This window comes from Trachypithecus francoisi, unplaced genomic scaffold (assembly GCF_009764315.1).
Source record: "Trachypithecus francoisi isolate TF-2019V2 unplaced genomic scaffold, Tfra_2.0 Lachesis_group3, whole genome shotgun sequence".
NCBI lineage: Eukaryota > Metazoa > Chordata > Mammalia > Primates > Cercopithecidae > Trachypithecus > Trachypithecus francoisi.
In genome coordinates, this window is record NW_022681468.1 from 29,597,779 (window position 1) to 29,621,133 (window position 23,355).

General features: G+C 41.1%; 1 protein-coding gene across 1 annotated transcript in view; it reads left to right on the plus strand.

The window, feature by feature from the left end:
- The window catches only part of SPTLC2 (serine palmitoyltransferase long chain base subunit 2), a 105,548-nt gene that overhangs the window by 15,119 nt on the left and 67,074 nt on the right, over window positions 1-23,355 (plus strand). Inside the window, exons 2-3 of the mRNA XM_033187270.1 lie at window positions 4,167-4,361; window positions 22,430-22,584. Of these exons, the coding sequence (XP_033043161.1) occupies window positions 4,167-4,361; window positions 22,430-22,584 (350 nt within the window). The remainder of the gene's footprint in view (window positions 1-4,166; window positions 4,362-22,429; window positions 22,585-23,355) is intronic.

Genomic DNA, 23,355 nt, shown 5'->3' on the forward strand with positions numbered 1-23,355 from the left:
GTGGAAATGTGAATGTGGAGTTCTGGAAAGGAATCTGGGATTGCAGTGTAGGCTTGAGCTTACTCGTAGCATGGAAGGTCTAGCTGAGAACTCATAAGTAGATGAGAATTCACTAGAGAGGCTATCGATAGTGAGGTGACTGAGGTTGTGATGATAGGCATGTTTTGCTTTTATTAACTCTGTTTTAGTCCAAATGGTGAATTAAGTCAATGACAAAATTTAGTTTAAGCTTCAAAAATAAATGACAAGTAAAAATTCAGTAATACATACTCGTAAAAAGCAAGAAGAAAAATCAAACCAGTTTAGAAGGTTAAGAACAAAAAATATGCCTTCTTTTCCCACCCCACTCCTTACCTGAGTTTCTTGTATCTCCTTCCAGACAATTTTAGTCATATGGAAATACATGTATTACGCATATGGCTTATCTTTTACTGTACTTTCCCATTATTGCTTTGGTTAGGAGTGCCTTTTCAGCTGCTTAATAAACATGGTTGACAGCCCACAGGCATGTGGACAAAATGGCTCATTAGTTTGATTTTTTTTTTTCCTCTCTTGTTCTGTAAAGTGTTTTATGGTGGTGTGCTTATAGTCTTGTCTGAAAAAAATTTCTTCCTTTGCGTTTGTATTTTCTTCAACAGTAATATTACCGTTCAAGCAAAGATTTCTTGATATTCCTAAATCTTTCCTTGATTAATCGTGCTAAGATAGTATCACATTCGTCTTTGCTTAACGTAAGCAGACTGTGAACAGACTGATACGAAATGTTATCAAGTGTTAACTATTTATTAAGACTTCATATATACTACCCTGGGTGCTAGATGTGCAATGATGAGCAAAACAGACCTGGTGTTTTTCCTCAAGGATTATTACCTATGTATAAGAGAGTAATACCATTATTATTATTTGAATCATGTGAAAGACAAGATTTAGCATCAGTTCTTAAAGGTAAAGTGATTTTGTTCTCTCAGAGTTTAAAGGCTTTTCACCTTTGAGAGACCCGCGTGTCAGTTGGCGTGCCCATCCGCGCCCCCCCCAACATCAGTCACTCTGTTTTGACTGAAACCACATTCCAGAGTCACTTCTTTTCACAAGTTCTAAAGGTGGAAAAAAAGAAACCCCACCCACTTCTTAGTTGAACCTTAATTCTTTAAAATACATTTAATTTTGAATAAGGCTTTGGTAAAATCAGACAGTTCTTCATAATGGTTTAGCACCCTCCTCCCTAGAGAGTCCAGCCTACGGTATGAATGGACTTGATCCTGCCCGTGTGAGTGCGCCTGAAATTAAGGCGGATATCTTTCAAAGAGACCCACCCACAGCATTCCTGACCTGTCAACTCGCTGCACGTTGGTTAGAGACTGCAGGGGGGTTCTGTGATTTCCAGGCTTTTTAATGATGTGTACAGTTGAGAGTAAATAGTTCAAATAATTTCATAGTTAGGGAGAGTTTGGCACTGGTCTTAAGGCAAAATATTTTCAGATACAGTTTTTAAAAAGATGATCAGAAAGTTAATTTTTTTTTTTTTGTCTTTTAAATTGCTTTTCATTTTGCTTTGCCCGGCTTAATAACTTTTTTATATTGTTATGTTGTTAATTTTTAAACAATTTTCTGTCTTCAGGTATTGGCTCAATTTTAGCTATTCTATTCTAAACACATTACAACCTTACTCCCACATAAATGTTTAAGTATTAAATATTGACACCAAACTTTCTCCTATGTGGAAGAGATTGATGAAGACCTAAATGAGTTTGTGAATAGTTTTCAGAAGTTATTTAGATCATCAAGTTGAATCAGTACCAACAGATTCCATCCATCTGCCATGCCTATCTGAATGCCTGTCCTTTGTCACATACAACTGTGTCTTTCCAAACTATTCCAATTTGTAACACTGAAGCAGCTTTCCAAAACTAACATTACCAGGATAGGATACTCTAAAATATCTTTACCCCTTGGATATGTATAACAATTGATTGTATAGTTATGTAAATTTCATTAATTTGTTTTTGTTTATATCATGTCTCTGATCAGATTGCCTGAGAGGACAAGGAAGGATCTTTTAGTTCTTTGGGACTTTTCATGATGCTTAATTGACAGTATGCCTCTGGTAAATTTTGATTAACCATCCTTACTACACTTGTTCCAAAGTTAAGATTAAAGTTAACACACAAACTTGTCTAGCAGATTTCTTCTATAAAGCAAGATTTCCATTAAAATTGACCAAGAAGCAAAAAGTTACCATCTGTGAGATCGAAAGTAAAGTAGCTTGGTTTTAGTGTATTAAAGTCCAAGTATCCCAAAAGTTAAAACAAGGGATAATATCACAATTTTTGGGAATGAATACTTAAGATGAAGGGGGACAGAGGAATTCACGATGGTTACTAACAGTTTTTCCCCTTGTTTTGGGTTTCACTTTCTTTTTACTTTTATATAATGCTGGACTACACTTTGGTTTTTTTTTTTTTTTTTTTTTTTGAGACAGGGTCTCACTCTGTCACCCAGGCTGCAGGGAAGTGGCACGATCATGGCTTACTGCCGCCTTGACCTTCTGGGTTCAGGTGATCCTCCCACCTGTCTCCTGAGGAGGTGGGACTACAGGCATATGCCACCATGTCCAGCTAGTATTTTTTTTTTTTTTTTTTTTTGTAGAGACAGGATTTTACCATGTGCCCAGGCTGGTCTCAAACTCCTGGGCTCAGGTGATCTGCCCACCTTGGCCTCCCAAAGTGCTAGGATTACAGGCATGTGCCAGTGCACCCAGCCTAGACCACACTTATGTAATATAACATCTTAGTTTTTTGCGTGATTTACTTGTGTTATCACTACCGACAAAGGTTAATTTGAACTACGTGTTTCTACAGGGGCCTACTGCTGATAATTATTTGGAATACTATGGCTGGGTGGCTTTGAGAATGTGTGGTAGTAAAACATTTACAAATATTTTACATTCTAAAGCTGAATTTACTTTTGAACTTTTGATCTCTTCGTCTGTAAGCTAATATAGTACTTTTTTTGGGATAGGCTTTCTCTTGTTGATTTACGTTTTTTGCTTTTTTTATTAGAACAAAAGAAATTACGCTAGCATTTTAGGATCTATTTAAGAAAGTCAAATAATGATAAAGATCAGTGTTAGGTGGTGTCCTTACACAGTCCTTCTTGCTCCCCTTCTTTTACTGTTCATCTGAAATGCATATAATTTATAAATTATTTCTGTTGAAAACATGTAGGCCGGTCGGGCTCGGTGGCTCATGTCTGTAATTCCAGTACTTTGGAAGGCCGAGGTGGGCAGATCACAAGATCAGGAGATTGAGACCATCCTGGCCTTGATCCAAAAGAAAACAAGTAGCGTTTTCTTTGGGATCACCTCTTAGTGTTACATTTGACTATCACTTACAAAATTCTTTTTTTTTTAAAATTTTTTTTTGAGATGGAGTGTCGCTCTTGTTTCCCAGGCTGGAGTGCAATGGCGTGATCTCGGCTCATCGCAACCTCCGTCTCTCAGGTTCAAGCAATTCTCCTGCCTCAGCCTCCTGAATAGCTGAGATTACAGGCATGCACCACCGCACCCGCCTAGTGTTGTATTTTTAGTAGAGATGGGGTTTCTCCATGTTGGTCAGGCTGGTCTTGAACTCCCAACCTCAGGTGATCCACCCGCCTTGGCCTCCCAAAGTACTGGGATTATAGGCGTGAGCCACTGTGCCTGGCCTAAAATTCTTTTTTTTTTTTCCTTGTTTCCAGTGAGGTTGGAACTTAGAAAATTTTTTTTTTTTTTTTTTTTTTTGACATGGAGTCTTGCTCTGTTGCCCAGGCAGGAGTGCAGTGATGTGATCTTGGCTTATTGCAACCTCCACCTCCCAGGTCCAAGCAACTCTCCTGCCTCAGTCTCCCATGGGATTACAGGTGTGTGCCACCAATCCTGGCTAATATTTGTATTTTCAGTAGAGACGGGGTTTCACCATGTTGGCCAGGTTGGTCTTGAACTCCTGACCTCAAGTGATCTGCCTGCCTCAGCCTCCCAAAGTCCTGGGATTACAGGTGTGAGCCACGGTGCCCGGTGGAACTTAGAAAATTCTTAAGGTATAATTCAGCAAATCTCTGAGGACCTAGATTTTAGGTAGGAATGTTTTTCTTACCATGATGGAAATAAACATATTTAACCTTTCTTTTAGATCCATCATGTTACACAAAATGGAGGACTATATAAAAGACCGTTTAACGAAGCTTTTGAAGAAACACCAATGCTGGTTGCTGTGCTCACATATGTGGGGTATGGTGTACTCACCCTCTTTGGATACCTTCGAGATTTCTTGAGGCATTGGAGAATTGAGAAGTGTCACCATGCAACAGAAAGAGAAGAACAAAAGGTAACTGTTAGGGAGTTTTTGATTCTGTAAATAAAAGCCTTTTATAGAAATCTTAGTATTTTTGCACAAAAGTTTTTTCTTGGAAATTTGGGTACACATAAAAATTAAAATATTCCAGGTGTAGTTAAATGAAAACATTCTACAAAGAAAGCTGAAAACAAGGTTAAAGATATCAAAGTATTCAACATGTGTTTAATCAAGAAGAACCTAAGGAGGTAGGCAGCACTATCCCTATTTTATGGATTAGAAATCAAAAAGTCACAAGTTGAATAATGTTTCCTAAGATGCCTGGTGTCAGAGCTGCTGTGTGGACAGAGGACTGTGAAGTGAAAAAGCCATGCTCTTTCTATTCCTACCCCTGTGCTGAATCCAGGTTGTGTTTACAATTTTCTGAAAAGGTTGTATTATTTGAAATTAATAATGTGTTTTCTCATAGATACATTATACATAGTTGGGTGATTCACACATCAGCTCCTCTCCCCAGGCAAACAAGCTGTAATACAGAATGTGGCCAATCGATTCTATTTACAGTAAAAAACACTCTTATTTTAGGAATGGTAAACATATGAGCATGGTTGTCTCTGGGGAAAAGGGCTTCATTCAATTCATTTTTCTCTGCCTATTCCTTTGTACCTCTGAAGGGTTTTTTGTTTTTTTAACTTGTTATTGACTTGAAGCTCACTTCTGGAGTTTTATACATTATGTTTGTGTTACCTGATCTCCATAAATAAATAAAATGAGGGTTAAGGATGTCTGATTTTACTAAAAATAAAACAAGCCTCTGTGTTGTTGGCATGTCCCCCATGGCAAAAGGTTGTCTTTTAGCCCAGGGGAATATGCCAGATTAGAGAAGGACTTAAGACATTATAGGTTTTTTGTGGTCCCTGTGTGTCTGAGGAAAAGAGGCAGGTGTGGGGTGAGCAGAGTCACCGCTGAGACGAGCCAGTGAACATTGTAGAAGAAACAGTTATTCAGGTAATGGATAGTGGTCATGTGGAAATGGGAAGAGTCCATCAAGAAAACATTGTCAGTTACTAGGAAGACAAAACCAGTCAGTAGATACATGGATTCAAAAGTGGCTCCTGGGAGAACTCAAGACTAGGCATTCTTCCTTTCATCTCAACCATCTTGTACTCCATCTGAGCCCCAGCACAAGTTGGCCATCCTACTCATTGCCCTGCAAGTTAATTTACAAACAAGGTAAATAAGTTTTTTGAATACCTAATGCAGGCAAAGCCCTACATTCAGAAATTGGTCCAGTAGCCCTAACTTTTATCTTTTAAAACCCAAACACATTTTTAATATTTTTTATTTTATTTTATTATTGTTATTTTTTAGACAAGAGTCTTGCTTTGTTGCCCAGGCTGGAGTATAGTGGTGTGATCTCGGCTCACTGCAGCCTCTGCCTCCTGGGTCCAAGCAATTCTCATGCCTCAGCCTCCCAAGTAGCAGGGATTACAGGCATGTGCTACCACTCCCCAGATAATTTTTGTATTTTTAGTAGAAACGGGGTTTCACCATGTTGGCCAGGCTGGTCTCAAACTCCTGACCTCAAACGATCCACCTGCCTCAGCTTCCCAAAGTGCTGGGATTACAGACGCAAGCCACTGTTCCCAGCCCACATTTTTAACACTTTTTGATCCCCCTTCTACCCCTGAGCTTGTCCACCCAGAGTGCATCTACAAGTAGGTTGATTTTGAATAGCCCTCAGTGACAGCTTACCTCCTAGGTTGTGCAGTATTACAGTTACTTGTTCACAGGCCTATGTCCTCCTACTAGATTGAGTTGATGGCAGTTGTGACCGATGGTAGCTGAAGTTTTATTTATATATTCAAACTAAAAACTCTATCTGCAAGGACCTCTCCTAGTATAGATGCATAGTCAAAACTTAATAATTGACATGTATAGCAAGTGCTATACATGTGAGCAAGTGCTATACATGGTGAGGCAAGTGCTGATTGTGGTGCAGACAGCACATTCCTGGATGAGGGGATAGGCAAAGGCATGAAGAATGTTTGGGAGAATCTGGAATGTAGATAGAAGAGAAATTGTGTTTTGAAAATCAAAGTAAGAAGTTTGGTAGGCAATGAGAAGTAGTTTTTTTGTTTTTTGTTTTTAAATGGAGACAGTGTCTCGCCATGTTGCCCAGGCTGGTCTCAAACTCCTGTACTCGAGGGATCCTCCTGCCTTGGCCTCCCAAAGTGTTGGGATTACAGGAGTGAGCCACCATGACCCCAAGGGCAGTTTTGGATCAGGGGATTGTCCATAGAGCTTGCACAGCTGGTGCTCAAAGTGTGATGAATGAATGAAACCAACAAGATGCATCTGAATTACTTTGTTTGTGAGTATGTTTTCTTTGGAACTTGTTTCATGTTTACAGAAAGTAAATTGGTGGTTTAGTGTTGGGAGCTGCCTGTGTATCCTTTGTGTGAAAGAATTAGAACACACAGATTTTATTCTTAAGTAGTTTCTAATTTTGTTGAGGAAACAAACATTTTGAAGTTATGGGCCTTTGCAAAAACCATTATGCAAGTAAATAATGCTTAGATTATATGAAGATATAGAACAAAAAAAATATCTGAGTAGCATAGGGTTAATCAGAAAACAATTCGTGGAGGAAGTAATACAAGGAAATGTGGGGGTGCTGAGGAGAGCATTTGCCTCTACAGTTTATGGAGAGGATTGTATTATTCAAATTCGTTTCAATAGAATATTCCCAGTAGCTAACATTAGCAGTGAAAACAGCCAGCTTCTGCCATTTTCTTACAAAAATTCAGCTTGTAGAGGGAAAGGGTATGTCATTCCTTTCCTGTGATAGATCATGTTTGTTTTCTAATGCTGGATTAGATATGGGGAAGGAGGGAGGCAAATTAAGTGTTAAACTGGAAGGAGATGAGGGAAAGTGGTTGCTTGGGATCATAAATGCAAATACAATGTTGCTACTTCCTCATTTCACCGAGAGAGTGGTATCCATAACCACATCCTGGTTTTCTTCCTCATTTCATTCTAAAACAGAGCCCAGTTTAACTATGTTAATTCTTTGTTGCAGGGAAATACCGTATGTTGCTTTGAATACAACTATATCACATGGTCATACCAATAAAGATGAGTTACCATGAGTCTGGTCTATTTTATATAAATTGCGTTCAATTCTTGGAATTCTTTACCCCTTAATCCTCTGTTATTCGTGGTGTTTTGGATGAGAATGTTGTTTTTCTCAGTCTGTGGTTTATTTCTTTGTGATGTGAGGTGAAGCTAGTAGTTCAGAAACATGTACGTGACAGATACAGCAAAAGCTTGAATTAATAAAAATGTTCCAGGCTGAGGTAGGAGGATCACTCAGGGCCAGGAGTTTGAGACCAGCTGACACAACATAATGAAACATCTCTACAAAATGAAAAAAACTTAATTCAGAAAAAAATATTCTAATATTTAGATAGGAAATTGCTAGGAATGTAAGGAGTAAATTATGGTAGGTAGTTACCACACACTTACTACATTTTAAACTAACATTTTGCCTCCACAGCTTGTTCATGATCAGATATTTAAAAATGGGAGGACCAAATACCATGTTCTCACTTATTTTTTTATATTTATATATGTATGTGTATTATATATGTATATAATATAGGTGTATATATTATATATGTATATAATATAGGTGTATATATATTATATATGTGTGTGTGTATATAATATATATATGTATTTTTTTTTTTGCGATGGAATCTCACTCTGTCGCCCAGGCTGGAGTGCAGTGGTGTGATCTCGGCTCCCTGCAATCTCCGCCTCCACGGTTCAAGGGATTCTCTTGCCTCAGCCTCCCAAGTAGCTGTAATTACAGGCATGTACCACCACGCCCAGCTAATTTTTTGTACTTTTAATAGAGACGCGGTTTCACCATGTTGGCCAGCCTGGTCTCGAACTCCTGACCTCAGCCTGCCTTGGCCTTCCAAAATGCTGGGATTACAGGAGTGAGCCACCATGTCCGGCCTGTTCTCACTTGTAAGTGGGAGCTAAATGATGAGAACACATGGATACAAAGAGGAAAAACAACACTTGTGGTGGGTAGGAAGAGGGAGAGGATTAGAAAAAATAACCCATTGGGTGCTAGGCTTAGTACCTGGGTGACTAAATAATCTGTACAAAAAACGCTTGTGATGCAAGTTTACCTGTACAACCTGCACATGTACCCCTGAACCTAAAATCAAAGTTACAAAAAATAAGTAGATAAAAAATGGGAGGGATAGGATACGGGGAAGGGACATTATGTGTCTATATCCCAATATGCTTATTTTCAAGATACAAAAGAAAGAAATTAATTGAAATACATTACTAGGAATTCCCAGAGGGATTCTTGACCTCCTTCAAAAAGTAGCATACAGCCAGGGGCAGTGGCTCACACCTGTAATCCCAGCACTTTGGGAGGCCGAAGTGGGTGGATCACCTGAGGTCAGGAGTTCAAGACCAGCCTGGCCAACATGGTGAAACGCCATCTCTATTAAAAATACAAAAATTAGCTGGGCGTGGTGGAGGGCACCTGTAATCCCAGCTACTCGGGAGGCTGAGGCAGGAGAATCGCTTGAACCCACAGGGTGGAGGCTGCAGTGAGCTGATACCGTGCCACTGCACTCCAGTCTGGGTGACAGAGCAAGACTGTGTCTCAAAAAAAAAAAAAAAGTAATAAGAATATTCTGGTACCTGTCATTTTGGCAGCATCTTAGTAAACTATTAATGTAGTATAATTGCTTGGTGCATTAAGCTAGGGGATGGATCATTTGGTTTGTCTTCTTTAATTCTGTGTATGATTCTACATTTAAAAAGAACACTACTGGCGAGGCATGGTGTCTCACGCCTATAATCCCAGCACTTTGGGAGGCCGAGGCAGGCAGATCACCTGAAGTGAGGAGTTCAGCCTGACCTGAACAGATCACCAGCCTGACCAACATGGTGAAACCCCGTCTCTACTGAAAATACAAAAATTATCTGGGGCGTGGTGACTCATGCCTGTAATCCCTGCTACCTGGGAGGCCGAGGCCACGAGAATCGCTTGAACCAGGGAGGCAGAGGTTGCAGTGAACCGAGATTGCACCATTGCACTCCAGCCTGGGCAGTGGAGCGAGACCATCTAAGAAAACGTAAGAAGAATAAAAAATAAATAAAGAGCACCACATTTCATTGTTTTGTGTTAGTTGGGCTCAGGACAGCAGTAGTGTTTTTAAATGACATATCATAAAGGTTACCTATTTAAAGTGTACAATACAATCGTTTTTAGTATATCTACAGAGTTGTGCAGCCAGCACCACAATTTAATTTTGTAATGTTTTTCTCTTCTGAAAAAGAGAGAAACCCTCTCTCTTGAGTTTTTCTCATGAACCCATTAGCGGTCACTCCTTCCTCATCCACCCTCCCCACCCTCGGCAGCCACTAATCTACTTTCTGTCTCTATTGCTTTACCTATTCTGGACATTTCATGTAAATGGACGTTTCATATAAATGGGCTCACACGGTGTATGTTCTTCTGTACCTGGCTCCTTTCACTTGGTGTAATGTGTTTGAAGTTCATGTTGTAGCATGTATCGGTACTTCATTGCTTCCTATTGTTGAATAATATTTCATCATATGGAGCAGTCATCTCTTATTTACTGTAGGGATTTCTCGCTGGTAAGAAACTATACTCAAACCTTTCAAAGAAGTTGTGTAGTAGGTTTACCACTGTATCCATTTGGACTAGTGCCAGTGTTAGGTTTGCAAGAGTTTCCCTGTAACCTGTTTTCCCTGTTTTTCATACCAGGAAAGTTTTTCTTTCACATAGTCCCTGGCTAGTTCCCTCACTTCCATTTTGTCCTCTATTCTACCCAGGGCACCCCAGCTGATTTGCAACATGACTCCCCCTTTCCTGCTTGCTTTTATTTCTGTTAGTATTTGTCACTGTCTAGCATACTTTATTTATTTTTATTTTTATTTTCTTGAGACAGAGTCTTGCTCTGTTGCTCAGGCTGGAGTACAATGGCACGATCTTGGCTTACCGCAACCTCTGTCTCCCAGGTTTAAGCGATTTTCTTGCCTCAGCCTCCAGAATGGCTGGGACTACAGGCATGTGCAACCACACCTAATTTTTGTGTTTTTAGTAGAGACAGGGTTTTGCCATGTTGGCCAGGCTGGTCTTGAACTCCTGGGCTCATGTGATCTGCCCACCTCGGCCTCCCAGAATGCTGGGATTACAGGTGTGAGCCACTGAGCCTGGACTAGCAAACTTTATATTTTATATGTTTATATCTTCCACCAGAATACAAATTCCAAGAGGGCAAGGATTATTACCTTTTTGTTTACTACTCTATACTACAGAGTGCTTGGCACATATTAGACACTCGGTAAATGTTTACGATATGAGGCCAGAGGCCAGGCGTGATAGCTCACACCTGTAATTTCAAGCGCTTTGGGAGGTTGAGGTGGGAAGATAGCTTGAGCGCAGTAGTTTGAGACCAACCTGAGCAATGTAACAAGACCCTGTCTCAACAAGAAAATTTGAAAACTTAGCTGGGTGTGGTGGCCCACACCCATAGTCTTAGTTACCTGGGAGACTGAGGTGGGAGGATCACTTGTACACAGGTGTTTAAGGCTGTTGCAAGCTGTGATTGTGCCACTGCCCTCCAGCCTGGGTGACAGAGACCTTGTCTTTTTTTTTTTTTTGAGATGGGGTCTTGTTCCGTTGTCCAGGCTGGAATGCAATGGCATGATCTCGACTCACTGCAACCTTTGCCTCCTGGGTTCAAGTGATTCTCATGCCTCAGCCTTCTGAGTATCTGGGACTGCAGGCATGCACCACCACGCCCAGCTAATTTTGTGTGTGTGTGTGTGTGTGCAGAGTCTTGCTCTGTCGCCCAGGATGGAGTGCAATGGAACGATCTTGGCTCACTGCAACCTCTGCCTCCCAGGCTCAAGCGATTCTTCTGCCTCAGTCTCCCAGGTAGCTGGGATTACAGGTGTCCGCCATCACTAATTTTTGTATTTTCAGTAGAGACGGGGTTTCACCATGTTGGCCAGGCTGGTCTTGAACTCTTTTTTTTTTTGAGGCGGAGTCTCGCTCTGTCGCCCGGACTGGAGTGCAGTGGCCAGATTTCAGCTCACTGCAAGCTCCGCCTCCCGGGTTTCCGCCATTCTCCTGCCTCAGCCTCCCGAGTAGCTGGGACTACAGGCGCCCGCCACCTCGCCCGGCTAGTTTTTGTATTTTTTAGTAGAGACGGGGTTTCACCGTGTTAGCCAGGATGGTCTCGATCTCCTGACCTCGTGATCCGCCCGTCTCGGCCTCCCAAAGTGCTGGGATTACAGGCTTGAGCCACCGCGCCCGGCCTTGAACTCTTAATCTCAGGTAATCTGCCAACCTCGGCCTCCCAAAGTGTTGGGATTACAGGCGTGAGCCACTGTGCCCGGCCATTGTCTCTTTTAAAAAAAAAAAAAGTTTAAGATATGAATGATATTGTGAGTGGTGGTAACAATAACAATGTAAAGGATTTTGAAGTATCTGTAGTTGGGGTGGGTGTGTACGTACACACATGCACACGCAAACATGCAAATGACTGTTTTAGATGTAGGAAAATCCATTGTTTTTTATCTTGAAATCTCATTCTACACTTTCATGGACAGCACAGAAACAGCAAGGAAGTGGCTTCCTGTTTTTAACATTGAAAACAGGAAAGGACAGACAGTGGTATGACCGATATGGACAGTAAGGAAAGTCGTTAATTAACCATGGTTCAAGGGTTTAAAAGTTGCAGTCTGAAAACTTTTCACTGAGTATTTTACCTACTTTTCTTCATTAAGTAGAGGTAAAAACAGAATTGTTGGTTTATAAAATAAATATTTTTAGAATTTATAATGCTTTCTCTTTTCTTTCTGTCTTTTTTTTTTTTTTTTTTTTGAGACAGGGTCTCACTCTGTCACCCAGGCTGCAGTGCAGTGGCACAATCTCAGTTCACTGCAGCCTTGACCTCCCTGTGCTCAGGTGATCCTCCCACCTCAGCCCTCAGCCTCCGGAGTTGCTGAAACTGCAGGCACATACCACCATGCCCTGCTAATTTTTGTATTTTTTTTGTAACGACTGGGTTTTGCCACATTGCCCAGGCTGATCTTGAACTCCTGGGCTTAAGTGATCCGCTTGCCTCAGCCTCCCAAAGTGCCGGGATTATAGGCGTGAGCCACTGTGCCTGGGCCAGTTTTTATTTTTATTTTTTTTCCTTCTCTTTTCTGAGATCTTGTTCTGTTGCCCAGGGTGGTGTGCAGTGGCACAATCTCAGCTCACTTCAGCCTTTGCCTCCCATGCTCCAGTGATTCTCCCACCTCAGCCTCCTGAGTAGTTGGGACTAGAGGCGCATGCTACTGCAACTGGCTAATTTTTGTAGAGACAGGGTTTCGCCTTGTTGCCCAGGTTGATCTTGAACTCCTGAGCTCAAGCGAGCCATCTGCCTTGGCCTCCCAAAATCCTGGGATTGTAGGCATCCGCCACCGCGCCCAGCTATAATGCATTTTAACCATGTGATGACTCCATTTTCAACACTTCCTCAGGTGGGAATTATTTGGGATTTTAAAATGCTTAATTTAAGTTTTGAAACAACTTTGTCATGTTTCAGTTATTTCTAAATCTATCTCATGAGGCTGTTTCCTTCTTTAGTAGAAAATACATTTTCCAGCTGGGTGTGGTGGCTCATACCAATAATCCCAGCAGTTTGGGAGACAGAGGCAGGAGGATTGTTTGAGGTTAGGATTTTAGACCGGCATGGGCAACAGAGAGAGATCTTGTCTCTACAAAAAAAATTTAAATATTAGCCAAGCATGGTGGTGTGCACCTGTATGTAGTCCTGGCTACTTGAGAGGCTGAGGTGGGGAGATAGCTTGAGTCCAAGAATTTGAGGCTGCAGTGAGCTATGATCATGCCACTCCTCTCCAGCCTGGGTTACAGAATGAGACACTGTTTCTAACAACAACAACAACAACAAAAAATGTTGCCCAAATAAAAAATTCAAAACGTTGCAGATTTATTTTTTTTTTGCTATCTTGTCTTTGGTGTGCAATATTATGTTTATAATGAAATGTCTTGAAATCTTTCAGTAGTACTATAGTACCAGCAAACAACATTAGTTGTTGTTGTTGTTATTATTATTATTATTATTTGAGACAGAGTTTTGCTCTTGTCGCCCAGGCTGGAGTGCAATGACATGATCTCAGCTCACTGCAACCTCCACCTTCCAGGTTCAAGCGATTCTCCTCCCTCTGCCTTCTGAGTAGCTGGGATTACAGGTGTCCACCACCACACCTGGTTAATTTTTTGTATTTATGGTAGAGACGGGTTTCGCCATGTTGGCCAGGCTGGTGTCGAACTCCTGACCTCAGGTGATCCACTCGCCTCAGCCTCCCAAAGTGCTGGGATTACAGGTATGAGCCACTGTGTCTGGCCTTCCTTCATTTTTATAATAATGGATATTGAGGCTTTTTTCATTTTATGTCAGTGATGAATAAAACTATAAATGTTTCTGCATGTAAATATGCGTTTCTCCAGGGTTGGAATTACTGGGTTATAGAGTTATAGAGTATGCATGTCTTCAGTTTCACTAGATAGTGCCAAATTGTTTTCCAAAGTGATTTTACTGGTTTGTACACCTACCGGCTGTGTTTGAGAGTTCTTTTTTTTGTGTGTGCAGTGGTACAATTTCAGCTCACTGCAAGCTCCACCTCCTGGGTTCACGCCATTCTCCTGCCTCAGCCTCCCGAGTAGCTGGGACTACAGGCGCCTGCCACCGCGCCTGGCTAATTTTGTTTTTGTACTTTTAGTAGAGATGGGTTTCACTGTGTTAGCCAGGATGGTCTCGATCTCCTGACCTCGTGATCTGCCTGCCTCAGCCTCCCAAAGTGCTGGTATTACAGGCGTGAGCCCCCACACCCGGCCGAGAATTCTTGTTCCACATCTCTTTACCAACACTAAGTATTGCCAGAATTTAACATTTTTGCCAATTCAATTGGTATGTATGTACTAGTATCTCATTGTGGTTTTAATTTGCAATTCTGTATTGCCCAGTGAAGCTGAACAGCTTTTTGTGTGTTTAATGACCATTGGAAGTGCTGATTTCATGAAGTCCCTGTTCAAACCTTTTGTCCATTTTTCTACTGGGTTTGTGTATTTTTATTTTTTTAATTTATTTTTATTTTTATTTTTATTTTTTTTTGAGGCGGAGTCTCGCTCTGTCGCCTGGACTGGAGTGCAGTGGCCGGATCTCAGCTCACTGCAAGCTCCGCCTACCGGGTTTCCGCCATTCTCCTGCCTCAGCCTCCCGAGTAGCTGGGACTACAGGCGCCCGCCACCTCGCCCGGCTAGCTTTTTGTATTTTTAGTAGAGACGGGGTTTCACCGTATTAGCCAGGATGGTCTCGATCTCCTGACCTCGTGATCCGCCCGTCTCGGCCTCCCAAAGTGCTGGGATTACAGGCTTGAGCCACTGCGCCCGGCCGGTTTGTGTATTTTTCTAAGTGGTTTTTAGGAAATATTTATGTATCCTAGAAGTATTTTGCATCTACGGTCCCTCTTTTGTGACTTGTCCTTCACTTAGCATAATGTTTTCAAGATTCATGTACCGTTGTAGCAAGTAACAGTACTTCATTCCCATATCACTGTATACTATTCCATTATGTGGATATATCACATTTTGTTTCCACCTTTTGGCTGTTTTGAATAGTGCCTCTATGAACATTCACACACAAGTACTTGTTTGAGTATCTGTTTCCAATTGGTATGTACCTAAAATGGAATTGCTGGGTCACATGGAAAGTCTATATTTACCTTTAAAAGAATTTTTTTTGGCTGGGTGCGGTGGTGCACACCTGTAATCCCAACACTTTAGGAGGCTGAGTTGGGTGGATCACTTGAGGTCAGGAGTTTGAGACCAGCCTGACCAACATGGTGAAACCCTGTCTCTACTAAAAATACAAAAATTACCTGGACATGGTGGCACATGCCTGTAATCCCAACTACTTGGGAGGCTGAGGTACGAGAATTGCTTGAACCCAGGAGGTGGATGTTGCAGTGAGTCTAGATTGCACCACTGCACTCCAGCCTGGGTGACAGAGCAAGACTCCATCTCAAAAAAAAATTTTTTTTTTTCATCAGGTTCTTCGTTGTCAAAGTCTACATGTACCTTTGAGAGACCAACACACTTTTCCACCTTGGCTGTGCCATTTTACATGTCCACCAGCAATGTATTAAGGTCTTTCTGAGTCTTATAGTTTTATATTTTACGTTTAGGTCTATGCTCCTTTTGAGTTAATTGTATAAGGTATAAGGTTTAGGTCAGGTCATTTTTTTGGCCAGTGGATGTCCAGCTGCCTTAGTGTCTTTAAAACAAGTATAGCATTTAAAAGTAATTTGTGAAGGTTTATAGTTTTGTAGATTTTAATTTTTCTCCCACTTTTTCCTTTACTTAGCAAGTTTTGAATAGTAGTAAAGCTGAAATAAATTTGTCCCTTAAAGACTGCTAGAGTTGGTTTACTTGTCCCAGTTTTTTTTCCCTGCACCAGATGCATAGATCAAGGGTCGAACTTTAAATCATCCTGACCTTGAGAAGACGCTGAGACAGTTCTAAGCATGTTTTCCAAGCTTTTTATCCTAACATCAAAGCAGTGATTGTTTACCTCAAATGCTCATGTTTGAGAGAAATTTTGCCTTTTGTTATGTTGAGATTAGTGCCCCAGACTCTAAAATAAGTAAAAGTTATTAAATTAGAACTGACATTGAGAATTCTTAATGGAATTAGTAGTAACACTACCACTAATAGTGTTAGTTTGGAATAATACTAGAGTTTCAGTTTTAGCTTTGTCACTGTATTGTTATGTGACTTGGACAAATAATTTAAATTTTATTCAGTGAATCTGTAAAATACAGCTAATAAGTTATTAAACATCTGTTTCTCAACAATAATTACAGTGACCGTGTTGTTGAAATCATCAAATTTTTGGTAGAGTTACCAAAAACACTGTAGATCATTCAAGCAAACAGGGAATTAGGCATATATGGCTTTGTGGAGGGGCAAGAACAGTGAGGTTAGGGCCTCCCTCTCCTAACTAGGCAGCTACCCCAAACTAGGAAACTGCTCCTGCCGTAAGTACTCTGAGTGCTGGCATCACAACTGTCGCACTGCCAGAGGCTGGTGAATAGGCAGTGGCACATAGAATCGTGCTGGTGCCAATCCAGCACCAGGGTCTGCAGGGGCTTGCCTCCTACGCTGGTGCAAAGCGTGGCTGGCCCCTGCCATCCAGCTCTTGTGTGTGCTTCTCACTGGTAGACACTGCATCACATCTATAACCCGATCACAAGGGTGTCCAGGAAATACAGTTTTTAGCCTTCCAGCTCCTAAGTGTGTGTGTGTGTGTGTGTGTGTGTCCATGTGTCTTGTAGGGGGTTTGTAATGTGTGTGTTGGTCGTATGCAGAACATAGGAAAAGAATGGGAAGGACAATAGCACAGTGGTCTTGAAGTGCTTTGAACACTATCAAAGTATTTCAGATTGATTTAGTAGCATCACCAAATGAGAGGCAGTGTGGCATTGGGGTTAGGAGCACAGAGTAAAATTAGAAGGCCTGGATCATCGGTTCCTGGCTCTGCCTCTGGCTGCTTTCCTAAGTGGGAAAGCCATTTAGCCTTTCTGAAAGTGTAAGAAATGATATCTTCTGTAAGAGTATGCAGAGTATGTATATTTACATACTTACATATATAAGTATATAAATATATGTGCATGGAAAGCACTTGGCAAGTGCCTGTTATGTCATAAATACTCAGTAGATGGGCACTCTTGCTGCCGTTGTGATTATTCATCATCTTTATCATGATCATGTAAACATATTTGGCTATCTGTGTTGGACCAGAATGATGCTTAACAAAGGGACGGTTGTTAGAAAGTGGACTTCAGAAAGTGATAGCATCCAGCTTTGCCCCCTGTGTTCTTAATGCCTGTATAGGCACTAGAATAGGTGGTACTCATGTATATTATATTAAACAATACAAGCTATTTTCTAGAAGGCTCACCTTAAATAGGCTTAACTAGTAAAGGATATTTATTGGCTTGTTATTGAGATGTCCCTAGACTACTTTTGGTGAGGTCTTCATCAGTCTCTAAGCAGCAAATCCAAGAGTTGGAATTGTTCTCTTCAGTTGAGAAGGCTCTTAGGTGAGGAGTATTTCAAGCCCAGTGATACAGCATTTAGTCGCAAGTAGGTATTGTTTTTCCTCCACTTACATGTGCTAGGATATGGGATTTGTGAGGATCTTCAGGAAGAATGTTTATGAGTATATCCTTAAGGCTGCTTGAACTTGACTTTATCGTTGTCACTCCCTTATCAGTTAGGTATTTGCTCCTTCTCTGGACAAACACCCTTTTATAGTACTTATTATATTGTATTTATTTGTGTGTTTCTCCACTACACTTAAGAGTTCTTAGGGAGTGTAGAGGTTGTTCTTACTCATTTTTATTCCCAGTGCCCGGTTTAGTGCCTGGAAGGTACTGCTCAGTAAATGTTTGTTCAGCAACTGAGTATTAGGTCAATGATGATGAGTAAGCCTTAACTAAAGTCACTTCACAGTGACCAAACTGAGGAGGAGGAAAAGAGCGGTGGAGATGGGGGAATGAGGGTTGGAATCGTGGGGGTATTACTCTGCAGAGAGAACTGTCTTATTCTTTAATGTATCCTGAAAGTCTAGCATACAATCCGGTATGTATCAAGTACTCACTAAAATATATTTGAATGAATAAATGAAAAGATACCTGTCCCTCCTCCCCCAGTTTAACTGTGGTCTTAGAATATTTGAAGTTAACCTGAAATTTTTGGAAATACACTCCCATTGCCTAGAACTGGAACTGCAAGTAGTGACCCCTCCCCTCCTTTTTCTCATGGCTAAGCTGTGGGGAGTTTGGTTTGCTGCCTTTTGCATCTTTTCTTAAATTAATTAATTAATTGTTGAGACAACTTTTCACTCTGTTACCCAGGCTAAAGTGCAGTGATCCGATCTTGGCTCACTACAACCCCAACCTCCTGAGCTCAAGTGATCCGTCCACCTCAGCCTCCTGAGTTGCTGGGACTACAGGCACGTGCCACCACACCTGGCTAATTTTTGTATTTTTTGTAGTGACAGAGTTTCGCTACATTGCCCAGGCTGGTCTCAAACTCCTAGGCTCAAGCGATCCATCTGCCTTGGCCTCCCAAAGTGCTGGGATTACAGCATGAGCCACTGCGCCCAGCCATGCCCATCAGATCTTTCTGCTGAAGCTACTGACTGAGATCAGAGCTACCACCCTGGAGCTTAGCTAAGGAGTAAAGGGGGGTGGAGACTTCGGCTGTGAGTCCCTCTCTCCTACCATTCTATGCCACCTGCTTTTGGTCTCTAACATCCCTCATTGTGACAGCTTCTCCTCCTTTACCCTGTGCTAATGTGACTTAAATCATTTGTTAAGGAGAGATGGAAATGCGTGACCATGACAGGCACAATTCTTTGTTCAGGAAATTGGAACCCATTGCTTCCTTCCTAACCCCAGACAACTGTGCCTCTGGTTTTCTTTGTTTAGCCTTGAGCTCTACTTCATTCGGTCCTGCAGCCTTTTCTCTATCTTGGGGTTTGATAACCCCTCTGGCATTTGGAGCAGACTCTAAGATTTTTGTTTTGTAAAGTAAAAACAAAAAAATATTGCTTTTGTTGCTAAATAGAAATTTGTCTGTAAGGAAATATTTCTCTTAATATTGGAGTTAATACTTCGAACATTAATGTGCAGTGTTTAGAAAGGTTATAAAGAAATGAGATCAGCCACACGCTGTGGCTCACGCCTGTAATCCCAGCACTTTGGGAGGCTGAGGCAGGCGGATTCTTTGAGGTCAGGAGTTCAAGACCAGCCTGACTGACATGGTGAAGCCCTGTCTCTACTAAAAAATATAAAAATTAGTCGGGTGTGGTGGCGGGCACTTGTAATCTCAGCTACTTGGGAGGCTGAGACAGGAGAATCACTTGAACCCAGGAGGCGGAGAGTGCAGTGAGCCAAGATCACACCATTGCACTCCAGCCTGGGTGACAGAGAACGACTGTGTCTCAAGAAAAAAAAAAAAAAAAGAGATGAGATAATCAGTACTGTCATTTCCTGTGTTAGAAGGATTAGTACTGTTACCCTTTTTGATGTGAATGGAAAGGATTGAAGACTACTTTTTGTTTTTTTCTTTGGGAAATAAATGCATGGGTAAAAACAGCCAAATAAAAAGTTATAATTAGAATTGGATATCTCTATTCCTATTTTAATTCAACTAGTATACTTGTTGGAAGGCTATCAAAACAGACATACTATTTAAATGAAAAATTTCCAATTGTGATAGACATGTTATTTATGGATATTTTCTGTCCTGAGGAAAATTAACTATTAGAACCAGTTGTATGAGAGATGGCAGCTGGGTGCAGTGGCTCACACCTGTAATCCCAGCACTTTGGGAGGCTGAGGTGGGTAGATCGCCTGAGGTCAGGAGTTTGAGAGCATCCTAGCCAACATAGTGAAACCCCGTCTTTACTAAAAATACAAAAAATTAGCTGGGCGTGGTGGCGGGCGCCTGTAATCCCAGCTTCTCAGGAAGCTGAGGCAGGAGAATAGCTTGAACCTGGGAGGCAGAGGTTGCAGTGAGCCGAGATCCCACCATTACACTCCAGCCTGGGCAACAAGAGCGAAACTCTGCCTCAAAAAAAAAAAAAAGAGAGAGATGGTTTCAGGTACTGCAGATCCTTAGAGTAGCTTCTGACTTTGCTCAGCCTTATTTATAAGATTTATCTACTGGGAGGCTCATTTAGTAGGCACTTGAGAGTCTGGTGTCATAGAAAGTTGTTCATTTTAGAGTTATATGTAGCCGCCTTTAGCAATGAAAATCTTTTACAGAATAAGACTTAAGCTTTTTCAATGTTTTTGACTAATTTAGTTAACAGGTTAATTTATATTGGCACCAAGCCTAGATCTGATGGCTGTCAACTCAGTAGTTGGCTGATATAGTAAAACTGTAGTTTCATTTTCTTGTTTGATTTCCTCTTTACATTCAAGAGTTTAAGTAGATCTCGTGTGGTCTGGTCACATGTGTTCTGAGTAGTGGTCATACCACACCAGGCATAGCATTTCTGCTCCACTGTGACTTGATTTTTCACAGACTTAAGTTTTAGTACAACTTAATCTCTCAGAGCCTTTAAGTTCCTGAGCATAGGAATTCATTTTGGGAATGTGTTTTCTTTTCTTTCTTTTTAAAATTTTTTTTGTAGAGACAGGGTCCCACTATGTTGCCCAGGCTAATCTTGAACTCTTGGACTCAAGTGATCCTCCTGCCTTAGCCTTCCAAGTGTTGGGATTATAGGCGTGAGCCACTGTGTCCTGCCTTCTTTTCTTTTTGAGACAGGCTCTCGTTCTGTTGCACAGACTGGAGTGCAGTGGTATAGTCACAGCTCACTGTCACTTCAGATTCCAGGCCACAAGCGATCCTTCCACCTTAGCTTCCCCAAGTGTTGGAATTACAGGCATGAACCATTGTACCTGGCCTTTTTTTTTTTTTCCTTTCTTTCTTTTTAAAAAAATTCCTTTCTAAAGGGAAAAGAACCTAAGGTGGGTGGCTTCCTATAACACTTTTTTTTTTTTTTGAGATGGAATCTCACTCTGTTGTCCAGGCTAGAGTGCAGTGACCACGGCCCACTGCAACGTCCGCCTCCCGGGTTCAAGCGATTCTCCTGCCTCAAGCCTCCCAAGTATTTGGAATTACAGGCCCACGCCACCATGCCCAGCTAATTTTTGTATTTTTAGTGGAGACGGGGTTTCGCCATGTTGGCCAGGCTGGTCTTGAACTCCTTAGACTAAAAGTGATCCACCCGCCCACCTGCCTCAGCCTCCCAAAGTGCCGGGATTACAGGCGTGAGCCACCACACCTGGTCCCTATATCGTATTTTATAGTGTTTCTTGTTTATTATTTTCTCTTTGGATTTGTTTCATTTTGATCCTTGACGATATGCAAAGGATGGAATCTTAATTTTGGAATTTTTTTTTTGGTTGAAAGTGGAATTATAGTGGTTTTTAGGGCATTTCTCCTAATCTTTTAATGTTGGAGGAGGCTTGTGGGGAGGGAGGAGCAGTGTTTTTGAGATTGTTAGGAAGGGAAACCATTTAACGACAAAATGGTACAACTACAACATATTTTTATGAGGACTACTTTGTTAATTTACATTCGTTTGCTCTACATTCATGAAGTCAGTTATTTGAAACCATGTAATGTATGTCAACTATCAAAGTTAAGTGACTTTTATCTGATAAGAGTTGTATTAAAGTAAACATAGAGAATTGATGCCTTTCTAGATGTTTTCCTGATACATCAGGGTTTTTGTTGTTGTTGTTTTTGTTTTGAGATAGAGTCTCTGTTATCCAGCCTGTAGTACAGAGGTGCCATCATAGCTCACTGCAGCCCCAACCTGCTGGGCTCAAGGGATCCTCCTGCCTCAGCCTCTCGAGTAGCTGGGACTACAGGTGCACTGCACCTGGCTAATTTTTGAAATGTTTTTGTTGAGACAGGGTCTTACTATGTTGCCCAGGCTTGTCACGAACTCCAGGGCTCAAGCAATCCTCCTGCATTGGCTTTCTAAAGTCCTGGGATTACAGGTGTGAGCCACCAAGCCTGTCCTGATTTAGTAGTTAATTAAATATAAGTGGCCTCTCATTGTCAGGTGCTCTTACAGTATGAAAATGGAAGTTGTAAAGATTGTTTTTAAAGTGACTCAGTGGAATGATAGACAGTGGAGACTTGGAAGGGTGAGGGAGTGAGGGTGGATGATGAGAAATTACTTAATGGGTACCATGTGTGTTATTTGAATGATTGATACTCTAAAAGCCCTGACTTGTCCATTACACAATCTTGAATATAATGAAATTGCTCTTGTGCCCCATAAATTTACAGAAATAAAAAGTCATGTCATCTGTTAAAAATTTTTAATAAAGTAACTCAGGTAAATTTATGGTATGTCACCATTTCTTGGCAGGACTTTGTGTCATTGTATCAAGATTTTGAAAACTTTTATACAAGAAACCTGTACATGAGAATAAGAGACAACTGGAATCGGCCAATCTGTAGTGTGCCTGGAGCCAGGGTGGACATCATGGAGAGACAGTCTCATGATTATAACTGGTCCTTCAAGTGAGTCTTGGTTGGGAAATTATTTCTTGACAACAACTACAAAAGCGTTTCTTCATTTGAGAAAATATGTTATTGTAAATTGAGTATTCTCTCAAAATAGGAGTAGCAGCTGAGGATACAGTACGATTGGTGTCCTTATTCTTCATTGTTGAGCTTTTAAAGATACATCTTTCTGTTACATTTGATACTGTGTTGGGTTATAGTTCAGAACAAAATTTGGCTTATGTATGTATGTATGTGTGTATGTATGTAGACATAGTTTTGCTCTGTCACCCAGGCTGGAGTACAGTGGTGTGATCTCACCTCACTGCAACCTCCGCCTCCCAGGTTCAAGCAATTCTCATGCCTCAGCCTCCCGAGTAGCTGGGACTACAGGCACACACCACCACACCTGGCTAATTTTTGTATTTTTTTAGTAGAGATGGGGTTTCACTATGTTGGCCAGGCTGGTCTTGAACGCCTGACCTCAAGTGATCCGTTCCCCTCAGCCTCCCAAAGTGCTGGGATTACAGGTGTGAGCCACCATGCCTTTCCTGGCTTATTTATTTTTAAAAATAACTCCTATTGATAATAAATAGTGTACAAAAGTTTAGTCTTTTATTTTTGGTCTTTTTTTTTTAAAAAAAAAAAAAGGAAGAAAAGCTCTCCTTTCCATTATGCCACTTATCAGAATTAAGTATCTGAATTTATTTCTGGATATTTTGATTTTTCAAATGATTAAGGATGATATGTGGAGTGTCACTTAAATGGATTGAATGGTTTGGAAAACTT